The following is a 21,195-nucleotide window of genomic DNA, read 5'->3' on the forward strand; positions in this document are numbered from 1 at the left end:
ATAGTAGTCATAATAATGGCAAGGCGTTTGATACATACATTTTATATTTTATGTCTATCTATCTATTTATTTATTTATTTATTTATTCTGGAGGCGGGTTCTCAAGTCAAAAATTTGTACTGTGAATTTTCTCATAAGAAATAATGTTAATGCAGATAATCCATTTGGTGAAGTACCAATATTACAAAAAAGCAACAAAAAACTACATAGCTTTGAATGCATGCTTAAGGCATCGTGGGTTGACTCTTTTCAAACGGCTTTAACTGACTAAACTATACGGGCAACTTAGCTGGTGTTCAGTTTGTTTCTTTGTTCGCTGTTGCAAATTTCTTGCCATATTTCAATTCTTAAGGCGAAAATTCGCAATGGAGGGCACTCGTATGCTGAGGTTCCATTGTATTATTATTATTATACTTTAAAACAACTTACATATAAGTGCCTAAAAGATTCATAATACGTTCCAAGTTAGTGCAAAAGTAATGGCACTGTTGGCCTGCAAATTGTTGCTTGTTGACCTAAACAGCTCCAACAACTTTTAACATTAAAAGAGTTTACAGGTGTTTTATTAAGTTAATTTTTTGTGCTTGAATTAAACTGATTAAGCAAACTGACCTTAAAGGACAACACAACAAGACACTGTAATAACAAAATACTATTGTTACATCATGCCTCGTTCAAGTGTCACGACTAAAATCAGGTGAAAGATGCCAGCCTTTCTCCTTCTGTCTAAAACCTTGCTCTCCTGTGATGCTTCTCATCATCCTTACTGCAGGAAGAGCACGCGGAGAACTTCGCTAACTGATCCAGGGGGACAGCTGATTGGCTTGTTCTTGTCACATGACATTCTGAAAAGTAGCGACTATTCAAGTCCCTCGCGCGAAAAACGTACGAGGATCACGATGAGGTCGCTCTCGTGACGTTTTCCGTTAACGTTGCCATGACAACGATGCCAACGGGAATCTAGCGCGTTTAGCCCTAATGTAGGGCCAGGATCTTCAAATACACTACAAAACTAAAAGCTTATTGACGTGTATAAAATTTTTATTTCAAGGTAGGAAACGCGCAGTTTATTGCAATGATATACAGTAAAATAATAAAGTCCGGACTTTGCTCGGATACACCAAAAAAGCGAACTCGTAAATGTCGCGGGATTTGTCCCTCTCCGCGTCCCGTAGCACAAAGCTTCACAACAACAGTCGTCAGCAGCTCCCTATCCTGCCGCGACTAGCTCTCTCTCTCTTTCGCTCTCTCTCTCTCTCTCTCTGTGTATGAAGAACATATAAACCCTGGACATTTCATCAGGTGTCGCGGAACTGAGCGGTGAGTTTACAAAATCGCTGATTTTCTGCACAGTCGCGCGCACAGGTGAAGAAGCCGTTAGTACACAGGATAGTCAAAGGCGCTGTCATCGCATCGGCCGCGTTACAAATGGCTCACTGCCCCCTTTATCGCCTTCCCAATATATAAGGGATTTAATAGTGCTGTGTGCGCGCTACCTAGGGCACTAAATGTAAACGGGATTGCTGTTTGGAACTGGCCCACTGTTGTAGCTGGCTAGCTAGAACATTCATTCACTAGGCAGTAATAATAATGTTTATTAATTTGTTTATTAGATTTGTTTATTTAAAATATGTAGTTAATTTAGATTACGATCGAAACAATTTGTTGAAGTTAAGGAGGTATATATGCTCTGTTAAATTATTTTCTACTAATCTCACCTGCTTCATGAGATCAGTATAAAATCATCTAATAATAATAATAGTCTTGTATAGATGTGGCAAAATATTGTTGCATTAAAAATAAAATGTATATAAAGTATAAAAAAGTCCAAAAAAATTGAAACAACTGGACATGAAGTAGGGAAAAAGAAAATGTATATTTTTTTTACAATGTTTATATTTTTGTTAGCAACTATTATTAGAATAAGAAATTGTTATTAATTGATAAATACAATGATATTTCTAATTAATTAGAATAGTGCATTAAAATTATGAGTATTGTTTAACTAAAAACAAGCCATAGTGTGTTTGTATATTCAGTTTTATTGTAATTTTTGTGTAAAAAAAAAAAAAACAAGAATAAAAATAACATAAAAATAGTTAAAAAGGACATAAGAAAAGGAAAGGAAAGTAATATATAAATGTCAAAAAATATGTTTGTACAATATGTTGAGCAATTTAAATAATTAGTTTTAAATAATTAATTATTTAAATTTATATTTACTTCTGTGCGTGCACGCACAAAAACAGTTAAAGGAAAGACAATTTGTTTAAAAAAAAAAGTCTAAACAAAAAAACAACTTTGATGTGACCAAATATCATCACTGTAGATGACTGGTTATTGGGTATTGTAAGTATTCACTACGGTGAGGGGGCTCAGCTATCTTGTTATAAATGCTGTTTAACTAAAACTAACTAAATTCAACTGTCTTCCAGCAGATTCGGACGTCTGCGTGCGTTCCTACACCGTGCTCCGTCTCCTGCCATGAGGTGCCATGGATAAGCTGAAGAGGTGAGACCTGCTGATCATGTCTGAGATCATGACCATGACTCGGGAGTGATCTGCTTCTCTTTTTGAACAGAGGGTTCATTCTAACCGGAGCTGGCCTTTGGGGCATCATGAGATCTTGTAATGTCTGATTCGTATCGCAGCGTTTGGCTTGAGAGTGTAGAATATTGAGTGTTTCTTCTTTGTTTTTGTTTTTTTTACATTCCTTTAACAGTGATTGTGCACTTTATGTACAAATCACAGGTTTACAGTATACACTACCAGTGAAAGGTTTGGACACGTTTTCTTTTAAATCCATCGTCTTTACTGATTTTTATGTCCTTGTACGTTGTAAAACAATGCTAAAGGGATTGAAAATGTGCAGTAATCTCCGTGTGTGTGCAGTTTGGGTGAGGAGAAACGCTCTCAGGAGCGAGGAGTTCTGCACACATGGAGAGGTTACTCCTACAGCGTCACTCCAGAGAAACTGCTCCTTTCTCGGCCCGTGCTTCAGGCTGCCCTCGGGGCTAAACACGGAGTTCTGCTGTTGGAGGGTAAGAGAACGGGTTATAAACTCTCTTTAAACTTTATCCTCTGTTTGCTGTTTTGCTTGACCAGCTATCTCATACTGTCTCGTTTCATCTGTTTATCTTTATCGCATCACACTTTTAGTGATATGATCTTGTTACTGAAGCAGGTGTTTGAGTAAATCGTATGCATTTGGGTCGCTGACTAACTAACGGAGTCTTTATTTAACCACGGTCAGGTGGGCAGGTGTACAGTTTTGGAGAATTACCATGGAAACAGAACCTGTCGTCTTTGAAAACGACAGACCCCATTCTGGAGGCGGGGCTCAGCGAGAAGCGCGTGGTTTCCGTGGCAGCGGGGACCTCCCACAATGGGGCGGTGACGGAGGACGGAGCCGTGCACATGTGGGGGGACAACGCGCACGGTCAGTGCGGTCTGTCAGGACTCTCGGTCGTCCCCAATCCTACGCCTGTGGGCGTGATGGAGAGTGAGACCGCGCCCTCGAGACCGGTAAGGATTTTGGAGTTGGCGTGCGGTGAGCAGCACACGCTGGCACTTTCGGTTGCGCACGAAGTGTGGTCATGGGGCTTTGGCTGCCAGTTGGGGTTGCACACCGCGTCTTTTCCTGTCTGGAAGCCGCTGAAGGTCGAGCACCTAGCCGGGAGGCATGTACTCCAGGTGGCGTGTGGAGCCTCACACAGTCTCGCGCTTGTGCGTTGCCCGTCCCCTCCTCATGACCCACGCAGACCTCCCGAGGACAAATGCGGCCAGTGCAATCAATCACTTTACACCATGACCGACAAGGAGGATCATGTCATCATCTCAGACAACCACTACTGCCCCCTGGGGGTGGAACTCGATGAAGACGACAACAAATCTGCTTTGGAACATGGCCTAGTTCAGGGTACTCCTAGTTCGAGGGGCAAGATGAAAATTTCCCCATCTGAGCCGGTTTTAACGACACGCACCCAGACCCTGAGGTCCGCCTTTTCGTCCACGTCGAGCCCTGAATCGCGGGATGAGGTTCAAATTGCAGGAGAAGCGCTTGTTCAGTCAAGTTTAAAAAACCTGGAGCGAGCTCAAGATCCGATGACTAACGGTGATGTGTTTGAAGCAGCCACAGAGCCAAGCACTCATGAGACGGAGAACACAAAGACCGCTCAAGGGTTTCCCGGGACAGGCCCCAAATCCTCTCAGTACCCAGACGAGCAGGCGCTCAAAGATTACCTGAAGAGGCTTTCGGATCAGACTCTGGCTGAGCAAGCGGCTAAGACGCCGAGTACAGCTCCGTGTGCACAGGTGAGTGCCTCTCAGAGTGTTGTGTGTAACGTAACAAGAAAGCGGGGTTTGCAATTTATTTGTTCTGTATACAACGGTCGCGTCTTTATAGGTACGAACCAGGGTGTTTCCGAATTGCTGTAACATGCGATGCCTCTCTCCGTCTGTCTCATTTCCGGAAATCTGATTCTAAATTCTAATCTCACAGATTCTCCCTGAGCCTGCTGGTGTTTTCACCTCGGACCCCCCAACCCCCGTGGCACAGTCGGTCACCCCGATGGGCTCCGCCCTGAACAACCTGGTGGTCTCGTACGCGTCGGCTGTAGGGGAACGAGTCGCGTCCACGTACGAGGCCCTCTCTCTGAGGAAAGTCATCAGCTACTGGGTGAGCGTAAAAATTTAAACCAGTGTAAAATCCTTGTTTTGGTTACAAGTACTAATACTTGGACACTACAAATTAAAACTGTACAATCCGATTATGTGTGTCTGTGTGTGTTCAGGGTCCAGGTGAAGAGAGGGTGCGTCAGGAGGAGCACAAACAAGGCAAGAAGAGCTCGAGTCTCAGCGACATCCGCGAGGAGGAGGCCGAGGGTCTGAGTCGACGCCTCTCGCTCCCCGGCCTGCTCTCACAGGGTACATGCGCTCTCCATATCTTATACCACCACATGCGTAAGTTTGCACACACCCTCGCCTGTGTGTGTGTGTGTGTGTGTGTGTGTACAGTACATGTGTATGCACCTCTGCATGTAGGTATGTGATTGTTTTTATGGTTCTGTCGTTCTCTCAGTGAAGCGCTTCATGCATAATTGTACGCCTTGCTGTTAGTTTTTGGTGTTTGAAATTATTGGCACCCTTCATGAACATATCCTGCAAGAACGCTGTGTAGTTTTATCCTCATTTCGTTTAGCAAGACTACGATTCCTGGCATGTCCTTGGTTTATTAATTATTTCTGTCTTTTTTTCTTTTTTTTGTCTTTATGTCCCGGTGACTAAAAGCAATTTCAATTCTATATTTTTTTTTCCTTCACCACCCTTCAAAACATTTGTTCAGGGCATGACACTGGGGAAAAAAGGTTTCAATTAAAAAGAAATAAAAATCAAATCAGGTTCTTACAATTTAGGTCCATTCATTTGTAAAATAATATTAATAATAATAATAAAAATATTAATAATAATAATAATAATAATAAATATTAAAAATCATACTACAATGACACTCGTGTCATGACATCATTTCATTTTTACGTTGCTCTCTAGCCCAGTCTTACTTTTGACCCTTTTCGACTATTATTTGAAGATATCAATAATTTTGCCACAAATTGGAATCTTTTACACAACAGTGTTTTTTGCGTATTTTGTTAAAGGGTGCTAATAATTGGAGTGTTTTTAGAGTGAGTTCTCATTTCAAGCATGACTCTGTTTTAAAAATAAAACACAGAAGTGAAATCACAAGAAAAGAAGATTCGCAGAAGAGAAAAATAAAAAAACGGAAAGAATAAAATGCATCCCGTAGCATTCCAGGGACGGAATAGGCGAAGGCGTGTAGACGGCGCGGCGTGCTATAATAGGAAAATTATCGCTAATGTGGTGGTGCGATGAAGCTGAGTTACTGGCACTGCTTCAGCCTTGATTATTCTCCCGTGACAGCACATCGGGAGTTGTTTCATTGCTCTTATACCACAGAAGTTTGCGTATATATTTCTTTTAATATTGAGGAATAAATCATCATACTTTTGATAAGTTTATAGTTATTCTCAGAGCAAGGAGTTTATCACCTTGCCATCCTTCAGCGTTAACTTTCTCCCCTTTACTGTTCTTACCTTCCTCCCAAACAACAGATGGACCTCTGCAGGGACGGAACAAAGCACAGCGTGACAGCAGCGCGTGTCTGCTAGTGTGTGTGTGTGTGTGTGTGTGTGTGCATCTCCGATTTATGCTCTACCTTGCAGCCTGTGTGTGTGTGTGTGTGTGTGTGTGTGTGTGTGTGTGTGTGTGTGTGTGTGTGTTTTGTCGATGCCATTTGTTTCCTGGCTGTGTTGGTGAATTATTCATGTGAACACACTGAGCCATTCGCTTTTGTTTTATGTTTGTCTCGTACTGTGAAGCTGGATGAGAGAAGAGAGCTTGGTCAGGTTGTTAAAGATTTGATCTGAAGTAAATTATACGGCGGTGAATCATATTTTAATATTTATCAGCTTTGCGTATAACATGACAAAAGGTAAATGATGACTCTAACACTCGTTTCATGTGAGTTCGTGATCAGTAAAACACTTCCTCGGATGGAATTGCCAAATTAAAGTCTAAAACGTATAGACATTGATCCTGGTACTGATAACGAGTATCAGGACATACTTGAGCAGTCTTCAGTTCATTAACCTTTAAAATTACTTTAAAAGCTCTCTCTGTCTCTAGTGTATCATAACGGTGCTTTTGAATTTTTTTATTCTGGTTGGTCAGAAAGTATTGATTAGTTTTAGCCCTAACAGCAGCTCTAAGGGTAGTTCTGGCTGTAAGGCAAATATAATAGTGTTAACATTAACGCACCACTCTAATCTGTTCTTATACATATAATAAACCTGTGTGTTTGTACATTTGAAAATATTTGCGGAAACATTATTTGAGGAATGAGTAATAGAACACATTGAGATTTTTGTCTGTCTGTCTGTCTGTTTGTGCACGCATCACAAAAAATTACTGAATGGTTTTTAAGTGGGTTTCGTAGGAGTATTCCGCTGAGCTTATATAGGTTTTGTTTCATCGCAGTCAGACCATTGGAAAGGTAGATATGCTACTTTGAAATTTAACTGGAAAGCGCCCTTATATAATAAAAAATCAACCTTGAAAAAAAAATCCTTAGTTCATCTCAAAAATTAATAGATGGCGCTGTCCTTTTTTTTTTATACACGCTTATGAGCGCACAATTTTTAATCTACTTCTTGCACCGCACTTTCATTCCACGCACTTCACGATAAGACGTAAAAATCATAGTTCATTCCAAAATTCAACAGATGGCGCTGTACATTTTTTTTAATACTCGTTTATGAGTGTGCAATTAGATTCCAGGTGAACGGAGTCATGGGCACTTTTTTTTTTCTCAGTACGCGGGAGCCATAATTAGACTGCCTGCTTCTTTGTGTCTGAAACGCTGGCCACCCAGGAACTCGTTTAATCGGCCAGACATGTGGAAATGGCTTGGAGCGGGGTGTGGTAATAACTCCCAGCCAAGTCCCTGTAATGTGCAAGTGGGTCTTCATTCATGGATGTACAGCCCCATGTACACCTTCACACCTTCGTGCACCAGAAATGTCATCAGAAGTCTCGGTTTGACTTGAACGCCTCTCATCGTTTCTGTAGTAACAGTGTAGTGGGTCTCCACATAATATGAGACTGAAACAAATGTGTAACAACGAAAAATGTGTACATTTCGAAAGCACTGAAGTTAGGAGGAGCTATTTATTTAACATTTGTGGAAGGAGTCTCCAGTACCAGTGTCTAATAGGGCAATCCTCAGGCAAGATCAGTTTATTCTTTGCATTATTATTATAGTTTTTTTTTTTATTCAAACATGTATGCGTCACTTAATGAAAAGTATGAGGTTTATTCTTTGACTTATCTAATAATATATATAAAATTGCTGTGGTAAAAGAGGAATAACACGTTCCAAAACATGCTGTTATGGTAAAATAATCAACTTTCAGTAATTCCTGGTAATAGTAACATACTTATCATGTCCTTATTTAAGTTATGTAAATAGCTCCCTTTGTTTTCCTCTTTTTCTCTGTCTCGCAGTGTCCCCACGTCTCTTACGGAGGGTGAATCGCCCGCGTGACCGTGCCGTTGCCCTCGCCCCGGCTGGCGTGGCCGAATCAGACGCCCGCTTGCCCTCTCTGCAGACGGAGGTGTGGAGCTGGGGACACGGTCAAGAAGGACAACTCGGACACGGAGATGTCCTGCCCAGGTAGCAGAATCGTCCTGCATGTCTAAACGCACTCGCACAGCATAACTCTTAAAAATAAACCGTGACATTTATGTTTTTTTCTTCACACATTAATAATTCAAGCTTTCGAATATTAGACCAGCTCTTCAGCTTGTCATGACTGTTTGTGCGTGCCAGTAATCCTGGAATACATAGACAGAACACCAATCTTGAAAGCATTGAAATCAAATCAAACTACCATGTGAATTTTGCATGATCCTGTTAAATGAATAATCACGTTGTTGTTGTTTTTTTTTTCCTTTGCGCAGACTGCAGCCGTTGTGTATTAAGAGCCTGAGTGGTAAAGAGGTAGTGAAAGTGGCTGCAGGTGCTCTTCACTCACTCGCCCTGACGGCGCAGTCACAGGTGTGTGTGTGTTTGTGTGTTGATATTAGAGAAAAAAAGTACGGTTAAACCTTGGATTGCGATCGTAAGTCCGGGATGATGCTTGTATATTAACACACTTGTAGATCAAAGTGAATTTCCCTGTAAGAAATAATGCACACTCTGATGATGATTCGTTTAAAAATATTTATATACAAATAATTAATACAAAATATAAAGTAAAAATACGACAAATTAACCTGCATGTTACCATTAAAAAAGAATCCAGACAGAGCAGTGTTTCCGTTAGTGTGTGTGTGTGTGTGTGTGTGTGTGTGTTTGTGCGCGTATACACGCTTGTGTATGTGTAAAGCCGAAAGTAAGTCGAGAGGAGAAGAGAGGGAGCTACTGTGTAGGACGACTTATACACAGTAACTAAAACACTGCTTTCTGACGGAGAGAGACTCTTGAAACTGGATCTTTAACAATGACCCTCTCTACAGTATTGCTTTTGCATGGAAGACCATTACCCACAATCCTGCAGCGCGTGAAAGAGAAGAACCATTGGCTCATTTGTAATCACGAGATGCTCGGCAGTCTAAGCAGACACGTACTACAGTACTCGTATATCAAGCCCTCGCTTGTTTATCAAGTTGCAATGTATTTAAAATTTTCGCTTAGCTTGCAAAAAATGCTCGCAGACCTGGTTACTCACAATCCAAGGGTCCACTGTAGATGTGTGTGACAGGATGATCAGAACTGTGTGTGTGTTACTTTTTCATGAGCAGTGTTTAGTGTTTAAAGGTTAAATATGTGTGTTGGGTGGCAGGTGTACTCCTGGGGCAGTAACAGTTTTGGTCAACTGGGGCACATGGAATCCCCCAGCACCATCCCTCGTCCAGCCAAGGTATAACGCACACACACTCACACTCACACACACTGTCCTTACAAGGATTATGCTAGTTCATAATCAACTGCTTAGATTGTAGAGGCCCTTTTTTTATATACACGTCCACAACACGTCCTTCGTTCGTTCTTACTCGGTTTTGTCCTCCCTATGGATCTGTAGCTGTCGGAGGGGATTCGTGTATGGGACGTGGCAGCAGGGCAGCATCACACCCTCCTACTGGCTGACGGAGATTGCCTTCAACCAATTCTCTACTACAGCGGTCAGCAGGTGAAGGAGAGCTCTGATGAGACGGCCCAGGAGGAGAGCGGAGGTTACACACAGCAACCTGTACTCCTGCCCTTCTGCATGAACGTTAGTGACTCGTTACTTTATCACGTTGGACGATGTAAAGTCATGATGTCAATATTATGTATATCATCTCACACTTTTTTTTTTAACCCTTTTGTTTAGTAATAAACTCTTGTAATAATACACTTGTACATCAAATTATTATTTTGTCTTTGCAAGGTGAGGTTGCTGACGTTTTGCTGTTGTGTACTGTTGTATGTATGTGTGTTTGTGTGTGTGATGTAGCTGGGCTACGTGAGCAGCGTGAGCGCAGGTGGACAGGTGTGTGCAGCGATAGCCGACCGCAGCGTTGTGGGTTTAATCGCCAGCCTGCACGAGCTGGCAGCGGCCGAGAGAAAGTTCTACTGCAAACTGACCAGCATTAAGACCCTGCTGCTGCAGCCGCTGCTTAACCTGGGTACACTGTGTTTATTTATTTATTTATTTATTTTTGTGCGTTATTTAAAAAATAAGGAAGGGATGAAAACTATGGCACTCTATGATAATAAGCATTTTTTTTTTTTTGTAGATTCTTTAAGCTCTGCGCTGGGACCCCCGTGCACGGGGCTCCTCCAGAATCTGATTGGCCGATTTAGCCGCCTGTCACAGCTGACGGGTCAGAACTCCGCGGCCATGACCTGCTTCCTGCGTCGCTCGCGTGATCTCAGAGGCCTGGTGCTAGTTGACAACGCACATCTGTTCCTGGACACATATTCTGAGCAAGTACACACACACACACACACACATGCAAAGAGAGAGAGAATCTAAGGTCATATTAAGACATAATAACACACTAATATTCTGATATTACAGAAAGCCAAATGCCAGAATGAATCAGTAATCTAATAAGGATCTGTAATTTCCTGTTTGTCCCTGTCTCTAGGTTCTGCGCTGCAGTGGGAAACATGCTGGTCATGGGCGGCTTTCAGGCACTCGTTAAACCTTGCCAGTAAGTCACTGTGCTGCGAGTCTGGACTTGGTCAGTAAGGTTGTCACTCATCTTAGGTAATGAGCTACCTGCCCTGCAATGGATTGCCCCCCTTTTAAGGAAACGTCCCGTCTCGTATGCCTTAAGTCTTCGGGACAGGCTACTGTGTGTGTGTATATATATATATATATATATATACACACACACATATATATAAAAGTATGTATAAGTTTCATAAACACTGAAATGGTGTGTTTGGGAAACAGGGAGTCTGATAATAATATTAATAATAACAATAATAATAATAATAATTATTATTATTATAATGACAGGAAGAGGAAGAGATGTGTTATTTGAAGAATATTTAAAATATTGTCACATATGGGACCTTTTAAAGCGAATCACTCTGCTACACTACAAGACAAAAACTGTCCAAGTTAGATTTTTGAAGAATCTTCAAGAATCCTTTTATGGATTTGTATTCATCATCTTAGATATGCTCTAAATCCTGCTGTCGGCAAATTTTGGGAGATATAACGTAGTTTTCCGAACTCTTCTTGTTGTTTAGGGATGTGTTCGGAAAAGGTGTGGAGACGGTGCAAAAACTGTCCGAGTGTACAGAAGATGGCGCGATGCCGGCCGACGTTCTGGCTCATCTCTTTTACCTTCCCGTCCGTCATCTGCACGAGTACAGCCACCTGCTGCTCAAACTTGCCTCCTGCTACGATCCGGTACATGTAAGCTTAGTACTGTGTCAATCACATTGCAAAACATGTAGACAATGATAAAATATATTATGTAGGTCTTTAACAGTTAATAGCTGTATGTGGTGTGTGTGTGTGTGTTGTATGTAAAGGCCCCTCAGTTCTGTGCGGACCATCAGAAGCTGCAGGAGGCCTGCTCCAAGTACGAGTCTCTGGCTCTTCATCTTAAGAGGAAGAGGAAGGAAGCGGAATATACGCTGCACTTCTGGAAGAGCTTTCCAGGAAAGATGACGGTGAGAGATGGCTTAATCAGTCATCATGTACTTCTTATTATTTTTGTGCTTGTAGACACGGTTAAAGATAAACTAGAAATTCTAGGAGTTGAAGTGTTCAGAGTATGGGAAGCGTATTTATCATCAACTGTTATCTCAGGACTCTCTGCGGAAACCGTCTCGCCGCTTGGTGTGTGAGAGCGGCAACAAAGCCCTGACCCTGCAGAACGCCGGGCGCTTCTCGGTCAACTGGTTCATCCTTTTCAACGACGCTCTCGTCCACGCTCAGGTATCCTCCGTCCCTGTGTTTACCACATCCCTGCTTTTTCCCCCTCCGATCTGCTTTGATCTGCTGCTCCCGAGGGAAATCTGAGTGTCTGATGTTTTATTTCTGTCCCGGTAGGGAATGTTTGCCTCTAAGGGGCTTGTAAGTATGAATAATCGTAAGATAAAAAAATAATAAACTAGATATTTTTATTCTTTTTTTTAGCACAGCTTCCCTAAGTGTTCAGGGCTGGGCTCAGCGCTACAGTGATCTGCTCTGATATGCAAGAACAGGGACGTCTTTTGGAATAAATGCGACTGCCAGGATGTCGTTATGATGTAGAAGGTTGCCCGGGGTAAAGGTGTCGAGATTAGCGATAAAATTATTGACTATTGTCTATTAATAAGAGATACACTACGTGTGTCACACATTAGTTTTCCTGTTAAATGTCAAAGGGGTTATAGAGGAAGAACCATTGCTGCGTTGTGTCTTTTCGGAGCCAATGGCACACAAGTGCCTGATCCAAGCCCTATCCTGTCCCGTGGTTGTCCTCCCCCCCCCCTCCCCCGGCCTGTCCCCCGTGAATGCTGCAGTATGGTTACTTTATCCGTCCTTTGGTTGTCAGAGACAGTCCCAGTGTTAGTTGTTCCCTCGGTATTAGTTTTACCCTGATACCTAAATTTTTCAGTTTCTGGGATTTAGAGAGTGTGCGCGAGAGTGTGCGCGAGAGCACGTGCGCGAGTGTGTGTGCGCGCGAGTGAGGACTGCACAATACATACAGTACATCATACTCTATTGTAAATATGCTGATCAGTCAAATGACTTAAATAAAGGAATAAAACACTTCAAGGCACGCTGTTCTAAGAAAATAATCAACGATTACATGGGATAATCTTGCAAGGTTGATTTTTTTTTTTCTTAAAGCAAAACCCAAAGTCTTTTATTCCTCTTATTAAACTTGTGTCTGTTCTATGTCTGGAATGTTTAACAGTTCCGCCTCTGACGCTGGAGGCTCCTTACATAACTGTAAATTAAATTCTACATTTTTCTACATAAAACAGAAAAATTGGACGTATGAGTAATTACATGTATGTAAAAAATTCAGTGCTTTGGTATTAAATGATGCGCACCGACGAGATCAGCATTGACACAGTGGTTAGTACGTGATGTAACGTGCAGCACACGTGCTTGCGTGATTATCTCCTTTTATGTTGCTATGTGTGCCAGCATGCCGTCGATGAAACCTGTCCTTTTTGGCATGTCCTGCCTTCATTTTCGTGTCATGAACTTATGTATGAATTTGTCCCTCCTGCGCTGCTCCTCAGTTCTCCACTCATCACGTCTTCCCGTTGGCGACGCTCTGGGTGGAGCCGATGTCAGACGAGAACGCTGGCCTGTGAGTGCACTGGTTCAGTCGTACTCCCTTGCTAAAGAGTGTATGTCATGACCGCTGTATGTAAACGTGTTGTGTTTCGGGTTACGTTAGGTACGGGTTAAAGTTGACCTCACCTGAGGAGAGCTTCACGCTGCTGGCGTCCTCGCCATCTGAAAAGGTAACACATCGCTCGGACTTCCTGGCTCGGGATAATCTTGTGTTGTTTCCTCCGCTCTTGACTGGACGGCTTGCACTCTTGCACTTTTTTTAGGCAAAGTGGTTGCGTGCTATTAACCAGGCTGTGGAGCAGGCACTGAGTGGGGCGGGGTTACACACAGCCCCTCCTACATCCGGGGCGGGGTTGAGAGCAGACCCGCCCATTTCCCGAACCGCCTCCTACACCTTCTATAAGGACAGCAGGGTGAAAGACGCGGTCTACGAGGGACGCTGGGTGGCAGGGAAGCCTCACGGGAGGTGGGTGTCTTGGGAAAGGGGCGGGGCTCCTGCTCATGATGAGAAGGAGCTGATTGGTTGCTTGTGTGTTATAGGGGCGTAATAAAATGGCCAGATGGAAGGATGTACACCGGGATGTTTAAGAACGGACTCGAGGACGGGTTGGTTGCATTTCTTTGTTTGCATGTTGCATGTGGATAATGCAGTAGATATCACAGTATTCATTTTTATTTATTAAATTTTTTTCAGATTTGGCGACTATATTGTTCCTAACAAGAACCTTAACAAGAATGATCATTACCAGGGCCAATGGAAAGACGGCAGGATGCACGGATTTGGGATTTTCAGGTGCTGAGTTCAACAGACAACAAGAAGGAATAAAACATGTTGTTGGTGTGCTATTATAGGAAAACAATCAACCAGAGCGATAATGTTACCACCTAAGGGCTGAGTAGTTTCTTTAATGTGTACATCCAGCACAAAGTCTTTTATTCCTTTTTAATGTAAACTTTATTGTGTGTGTGATTGTAGATACGCCACAGGAGAAGTGTATGAGGGCTCGTTTCAGGATAACATGCGTCACGGCCATGGCATGCTGCGAAGCGGCAAGCTCAACTCCACGTCCCCGAGCGTCTTCATCGGCCAGTGGCTGAACGACAAGAAAACTGGCTACGGCGTGTTCGATGACATCACAAGGTGAGAGAATGTCAATTTGAACCCTCTGAGGTGTTCCTAATAAAGTGAATGATTAAAATATATACCTTTACACTATTTGAAAATATTTGTATCCGTGATGGACTTGTAGGTCCTGGCATTTTTAACGTGTGTGTGTGTGTGATATCAGAGGAGAGAAGTACATGGGTTTATGGCAGGATGATCAGAAGCAGGGCAACGGCGTCATCGTCACACAGTTTGGTCTTTACTACGAGGGAGCTTTCAGGGACAATAAAATGATGGTAAGATCCGAACGTGGACGTTTCCTGTGACATGTCCTCACTTTTTTGTGTTGCATCACTGTCTCTTCTTTTTCTTTCACACGCTCAGGGGACCGGCGTTTTACTTTCAGAAGACGACACCACGTTCGAGGGGGATTTCTCAGAAGATTGGACTCTAAATGGAAAGGTGATTTTATATGCACGCACACACACACACTCACACACACACACACACACACACACACACACACACACTCGCTGTCGCTCCTCGTTCACAGAGGGACCTCAGTTTTCATGACACAAAATGTCATCTACAGTTAATAGTGATCTACATAGGGGCGTTCGAGTCAAACCGGGACTTCTGTTTGTGCAGAATAACAGAACATAACAGTAATGAGGGTTAAAACTCCCTTTATTTCTCTATATAATCCCTTCTACACTTATGCACTTATCCCAGTGATTCACTAGTGCTTGGATACCATCAAGGTGCCATGTTTGGACGGCCTGCTACTCGTTTGTAACGCTGGCCTCGCAGGAACACATAGCGATAACTCCCAGCTGAATTCCTGTAACGTAAGTGGTGTTGGTGAATGATCGTGTGTACAGTTCCCACAAACAGATGCGTCTCTTCCGCAAGTTGGCGACAAGGTATCGGTGGATTATTTAAATTTTTTTTAAGGATCGAGCGTTCCATCCGCTGAATGTTCACTGCAGCGAGCTCCCGCATCCTCGGCCGTGATTGTCGTTCGTTCGTCGATGTACAGGCTTCTTTAAAACGTGCTTGCACTTTACAGATGTTTACTGCAGCTAAAAGTCTCATCACCATACTGTGCTTAAAGTCTTCTTTGAATGTCAACAAGTTTTACTTCTTCATTGTCATATGTGAATATCTTGCTGATTTCTATAATTTAAATTAAATGTTTCTCAGAAACTCAGGCGTGTTTGTAATAAAACAAGACACCTCCTTGCTCTTGAGGTTTCATTCAAAGGTTCCCGCTCTGCCTTCTCGCTCTCTAGGGCACTCTGACGATGCCAAATGGCGACTACATCGAGGGTTCCATCAGCGGAGTTTGGGGAACCGGTCTGAAGATTTCAGGGTCCTACTACAAACCCAACCTGTACGACACGGACAAGGATAAGAGTCGTGCGCTGTAGGTTTGTTTTACATTTTCATCATTTTTACTAATACTTACAATGTGCATATAGGTATGTTCATGTGTAGTGTGTTTGATTCCATGCTTGCGCAGTAAACTGGGTCAGTTCTCAGTACACCCCGAGGACAAGTGGAAGGCGGTGTTCGGGGAGTGCTGGAGCCGGCTGGGGTGTGACACACCGGGACAGGGAGAGACCAGAGCGGCCTGGGACAACATCGCTATAGCGCTGACCACGAACAGAAGACAACACAGAGACAGGTAGAGTCTGACTCTCTGGCGGAGGACTGTTTTAAAGACACTGAGACAATCCTAAAAACGTTTTTGTTTTATAAATAAGCACTGTAAGGACAAAACCATCCAGTTTGTGGGTACGTGTGTGTGTTTGTAGTCCTGAGCTGCTGAGTCGTTCCCATAATAAAACCCTGGAGAGCCTGGAGTTCATCCCTCAGCACGACGGACCTGTCACGCTGGAGAAGTACGAGACCATCCGCCGCTATCTCATTAAGGTAAGTCCCGAGCGCCGCCCCCTGACTACAGTACAGATCTTCCTGTATGTACCTGACATCTGTTCTTCGGTCCCAGGCGTGTGACACACCCCTGCACCCGCTGGGCCGGCTTGTAGAGACGTTGGTAGCCGTGTACCGCATGACGTACGTGGGCGTCGGAGCGAACCGCAGGCTGCTGCAGCAAGCCGTCAACGAGATCAAATCCTACCTCAGCCGCATCTTTCAGATCGTCAGGTGTGCGCGTCCGTGTGTGGTTCTTGATCTACGTGGTGTTTTAAAAGATTTTATATTCGTATAAATTCATACCGTAATGAGGTTACATCACAAAAAAGGTCACGCTGCGTGTAAATAAAGAGAAGAGTGAGTCAAGAATAATGGTTGGATATTCTTAACATTTTCACCCCACGTTGTTTGTCGCTTACTTGGATTTTATCAAGACAAATAAGTAGCGTTGGGGAAAGTACACAAATACTTTACTTAAGTACAAGTGGAGTTACCCTAGATCAGTGGTCTCCAACCTTTTTAGCACCACGGTTTTAAGTCATAGTGAAAGTGTTTTTTTTTTTAAACGAGTCTTTAATGTGACTCAGAAGAACGAGTCGTCTCGGAGTGTGATTTGTTCATTTTCTACTGGTCGCGCAAATGTATGTAGAAATGTAGTGAAGTAAAAGGTTACGTATGTATTTGTAGGGTGTAATGGAGTACAAGGAAAAAGTATCCAAGTGTGTGATCAATGACAAGTTTAGATGTTTTGTGTGTGTGTGTGTGTGTGTGTGTTGTAGGTTCCTGTTTCCTGATCTTCCGGAGGAAGGCGGGTTGCTGGTCGAGGCTCCAAACGAAAAGAAGGAATCGAAGTCGACCAGCAGTGAGCTCGAGTCTCCGAAACCAGGGTGAGAATCACAATCAGGACGCACACATTGCTTTTTCAAGTTGTGTTTAAACGTTGCGTACTTGGGACGGGAAATCACCAGGGATCACCTGATACGATATTATCACGATACCTCGGTGCTGATTTGATTTGTATTGCGTTTCTGTCAGGATCAAGATTTTATAAACATCCCAATTTGTTACAATTCTGACTGCAGTTCTGTGTGAATAGTTTAGAGTGTGCCACCTGCAGGATTATAGAGGAACAGCAACATTAACGCCTATGCAAATAATTACATGAATGAAAAAGAAAAATTGTGACTACACGAATCATCATGATACATTACTGAATCGATTGTTTTCCTCTCATTTCCATGACGTATCCTGTTCTCACTTGCGGTATAGCGGGTGTAGATAGCCATTACCTCATCCAGCTCATCTCTTAAAATGGAAAAGTACTTCGTCTTGTCGTGTTACTTCAAAGACTGTGTCAAAAACCTTCTCCCTCCGCAGGCGTGTGGTCAGCAGCTCCGCCTTGCTCCTGCCCGTCTTGCTCCCGCGTCTCTACCCGCCTCTTTTCACACTCTACGCTCTGGACAAGGAGAAAGAGGACGACGTGTACTGGGACTGTGTGCTGCGTCTTAACAAGCAGCCCGACCTCGCTCTTCTCGCCTTTCTCGGAGTGCAACAGTAAGATACGCACATCAAACTACACACGCAGGCATCGATCATGTCCCACCCTGTTCATGTTCATCAGCATTTCTGCTTTTCTAGGAAATTCTGGCCCGTGACTGTCACAGCACATGGAGAAAAGCAACAGGTAGACATTTTGTGTACAGCATTTCTTTTTTTACTATATTCGAGGGAAATCAGTTCTATCTATACTGTATTTGTGTGTGTGTGTGTGTGTGTGTCCTTGTGTAGGTCCTGCCCGGCACTAAAGACGCCTGTTTTGCTTCAGCTGTTGAGACACTGCAACAAATCAGGTTGGAAATCCTGTCTGAGCTATCGAGCTACTCTTCAAAAGTTGTAGAGTTTCCTTGACAAGCTTTATGTTTGTTTGTTTTTGTCCTTCAGCACAACATTCACTCCCTCTGACAAGCTGCAGGTCATCCAGCTGACCTTCGAGGAGATAACCCAGGAAGTGCTTGCCTTACTTAAACAGGACTTCCTGTGGTCCATGGATGATCTGTTTCCTGTTTTTCTCTATGTCGTTCTGCGTGCTCGGTAACACACACACACGCACACTCTGTCAGTCTGGTTTGTTTTTAATCTGAGAGACAGACTGTAAATGTTTTCTTTCTCTTTGGTAGAATAAGGAACCTGGGGTCAGAGGTCAGTCTGATAGAGGACCTCATGGACCCATGTGTGCAGCACGGAGAGCACGGCATCATGTTCACCACGTTAAAGGTACCGCATACATACACATGTGCACACACACACAAAAAAAACTTTATAAAACCAAAAATTAACCAAAAAGTTCACATCTGATTATTATTTTTTTGTCCTGTCAGGCATGTTATTATCAAATTCAGCATGAGAAGATCACATAGGAAGCACGACGATGAGCAAAATCATGGACTGACACGTGATGAGCTGATCGTGGGCGTGGCCAGGATCGCAATGCAGCTACCTGACAGGGAAAAACTCTTCCTGTTCATTCCGTTGTCTTTTTTTTTTGTTGTTGTTTTTTGTTTGGTTGTTTTGTCTGCTTTCAGACCTTAACCTTTATATGTGTACTTAAATGTGGATTTTGAAATCTAACCTTTAAATCAGCAATCCTGTGAAATAAGAACATCTGGATGCATGAAGTCGCACGAGGGTGCCAATATTTTCGCCTTTACACATTTTTTTTCAGTGCAACACCTGAGATACACGAATCCTGTTTCTTAGCACTAAAGGTTGAAGTTTGCCTAGTTATATACCTGAAGGAGGGATTGGATGATGTCATTGGGGGCGGTCACATGCTGCTCATGCTGTTCCTGTGAAAGTGTTTTATCCGAGGTGCATTCGCTCGGTTATTCTTGTCGAACACTATTTAAACAGACTTGAAGTTGCTCTCGTGCCACGGTTATTTTAGATTTTGTTTTTCATCTTTACTATAAGCCAGATGTTTAACTCTCTCACAGACGCACACCTATTTAAATGTGAATTTTTTTTTTTCTCCTTGTGCGAAAATCGTGTGTGCACAAGACTGTGTATGAGTGAGAGAGATGCAGATAGTGAGTGTGTTGCATACAGCAATACCTTTTACAGTATTCTGAACTGACAGTGATACTGACGTGATTGTTTTTAATAGCTGAGGTTTTATTTATTTAAGGTAAACGTCTGGTTGCTTGTCTGTACAAAATCTGTGAATGATAATCTGTACAAAATCTGTGGATAATAATCTGTACATTATCTGTGGATAAACTAATATATTGACACTTGTCTTTCTGAAGTAACGAAATGACACAGTGGAAAATCATTTGAAACTCGCTCAGCAGTGAAATATCATGAACTACTTTTCGAATTCTTCTTGTGTAAATGTTGTCTTTCCAAGACATTGTGACGGTTTACCCAGTCAGTGCTTTCTGTCCAGAACTGTCTTTCTACCTCCAGAGGGCAATAAAGTATCTGATGGAATGTTTTTCATCCGTCTTTCTTTTTTCCCCCTGATTTTCTCACAAATTTTTAAGTCCTATCCAATTCCCCCTGTTAATACGAGGCTCAAACATTAAGGCTACTAAGGTAAAGTTTGGGAGGGCTGAAGACTATCATGTTTACTTTAACCTATGTGACACCAGCCGACAGCGCTATCCACTACTTCCGCTTGCGTGAGCTCATAGATGTCGGTGATTGCCTGTAGAGCCATGATTGATGTGGGAGAACTAAGTGCCTCCCATCCCACCCTGCTGAGAGGGCTCGGCCAATCAGATCTCTCTAGGCCCCCGGCTGCGAGGGGCTACAGCATCACCTGGGTATCGAATTGGCGTTCATCTGTGTTTCTGTCCATTTCTGGATTGCACCATGTCATATTGGTTAGTGTTAATAGATTATTCATCATCACATGCATATCAATATGGAATACATTAAATTTTTTCCTAAAAGAGAGCCATAATGGGATTCATTCAGAGAACACTAAGATTCTACACTTACAATAAAGTGCTAAAAATTAAATGGCTTTTAGGCTGTGATTTAATTGTAGACGTTGATGCATTTCCTTCTGAAACAGTAAATTAAAGTGTTGGTGTGCTGAAGTGCATTACTTATGTTTGAGATACGTCACACCCATTGGTGGGCAAAGTATACAAATCATCTCCTTGAGTAAAAGTATAGATACCTACGTATTATATTACTCAAGTAAAAGTACAACTCCTTCATTTACAATTCTATTGGAGTAAAGTCCCAAAGTACTTACCTTAAAGTACTACCTACTTAACTTTCATAGTGTACTGAAGTATGGAGAATAATGAGAATCTATTAGCTTAAAAGAGCAACTAAGTCATAGTAAAATATCTCGTTGCTTTCTGACTGTACAAATGTCCTTTTTTTTTGCCCGTCTGCAACCATCTTCTGTTCTGATTTTAAACGCCTGTTATATGATTAACCATTCCATGAATAGATCATGCAATTACATACAGTTTAATAGTCAGCAGGTAGTTTCTCGAATGCACAAATGTAGTAAAGTAGAAAGTACAGATATTTGCGTCTACTAATAAAACTGCTCAAGTAAAGTACAGATTTTTCGACTCTCTCTCTCTCTGACTATTACAGCTTGTCATTCCTGGGCATGTCTAACATGAAAACGCAGTTAGATAAAAACCCTTATATTTATTGTAGTTATTAGAATTCCTGTAGTATTACTATGAACATTCTAATACTGTATTTAAAAAAGTAATATAAAGTCAGTTTCTTTGGTGTATT

General features: G+C 42.5%; 1 protein-coding gene across 4 annotated transcripts; it reads left to right on the forward strand.

The window, feature by feature from the left end:
• The first annotated feature begins 1,188 nt into the window (after positions 1-1,188).
• als2b (alsin Rho guanine nucleotide exchange factor ALS2 b) lies at positions 1,189-19,914 on the forward strand. 4 transcript variants are annotated; one of them, XM_053498567.1, is made up of 35 exons: positions 1,189-1,320; positions 2,436-2,511; positions 2,893-3,041; positions 3,254-4,314; positions 4,502-4,678; positions 4,794-4,962; positions 8,083-8,251; positions 8,539-8,635; positions 9,423-9,500; positions 9,663-9,854; positions 10,077-10,248; positions 10,360-10,549; positions 10,714-10,779; positions 11,327-11,495; positions 11,615-11,755; positions 11,895-12,023; positions 13,325-13,395; positions 13,486-13,552; positions 13,646-13,848; positions 13,923-13,988; positions 14,077-14,175; positions 14,359-14,523; positions 14,672-14,783; positions 14,872-14,949; positions 15,780-15,913; positions 16,010-16,174; positions 16,305-16,422; positions 16,499-16,656; positions 17,205-17,312; positions 17,803-17,979; positions 18,064-18,109; positions 18,214-18,275; positions 18,367-18,516; positions 18,603-18,699; positions 18,804-19,914. In XM_053498567.1, exons 2-35 carry the CDS (start codon positions 2,495-2,497, stop codon positions 18,840-18,842), a joined length of 5,091 nt encoding a protein of 1,696 aa, XP_053354542.1. In that variant the 5' UTR covers positions 1,189-1,320; positions 2,436-2,494; the 3' UTR covers positions 18,843-19,914. The 4 variants fall into 4 exon arrangements, with proteins under 4 accessions (XP_053354542.1, XP_053354541.1, XP_053354543.1 ...); XM_053498566.1 differs by having other exon boundaries at positions 2,439-2,511; XM_053498568.1 differs by having other exon boundaries at positions 2,439-2,511; positions 11,327-11,489.
• The last annotated feature ends 1,281 nt before the right edge of the window (positions 19,915-21,195 follow it).

Source organism: Clarias gariepinus, chromosome 6 (assembly GCF_024256425.1).
Source record: "Clarias gariepinus isolate MV-2021 ecotype Netherlands chromosome 6, CGAR_prim_01v2, whole genome shotgun sequence".
NCBI lineage: Eukaryota > Metazoa > Chordata > Actinopteri > Siluriformes > Clariidae > Clarias > Clarias gariepinus.

What these genes read in the sequence shown, in the direction of transcription:
- als2b (XM_053498567.1), top strand. An exon ending in TCCTGCCCTTCTGCATGAAC is followed by an intron (nt 9,855 to 10,076) that starts GTTAGTGACTCG and finishes TGTGTGATGTAG; the next exon opens with CTGGGCTACGTGAGCAGCGT. An exon ending in CACGGATTTGGGATTTTCAG is followed by an intron (nt 14,176 to 14,358) that starts GTGCTGAGTTCA and finishes GTGTGATTGTAG; the next exon opens with ATACGCCACAGGAGAAGTGT.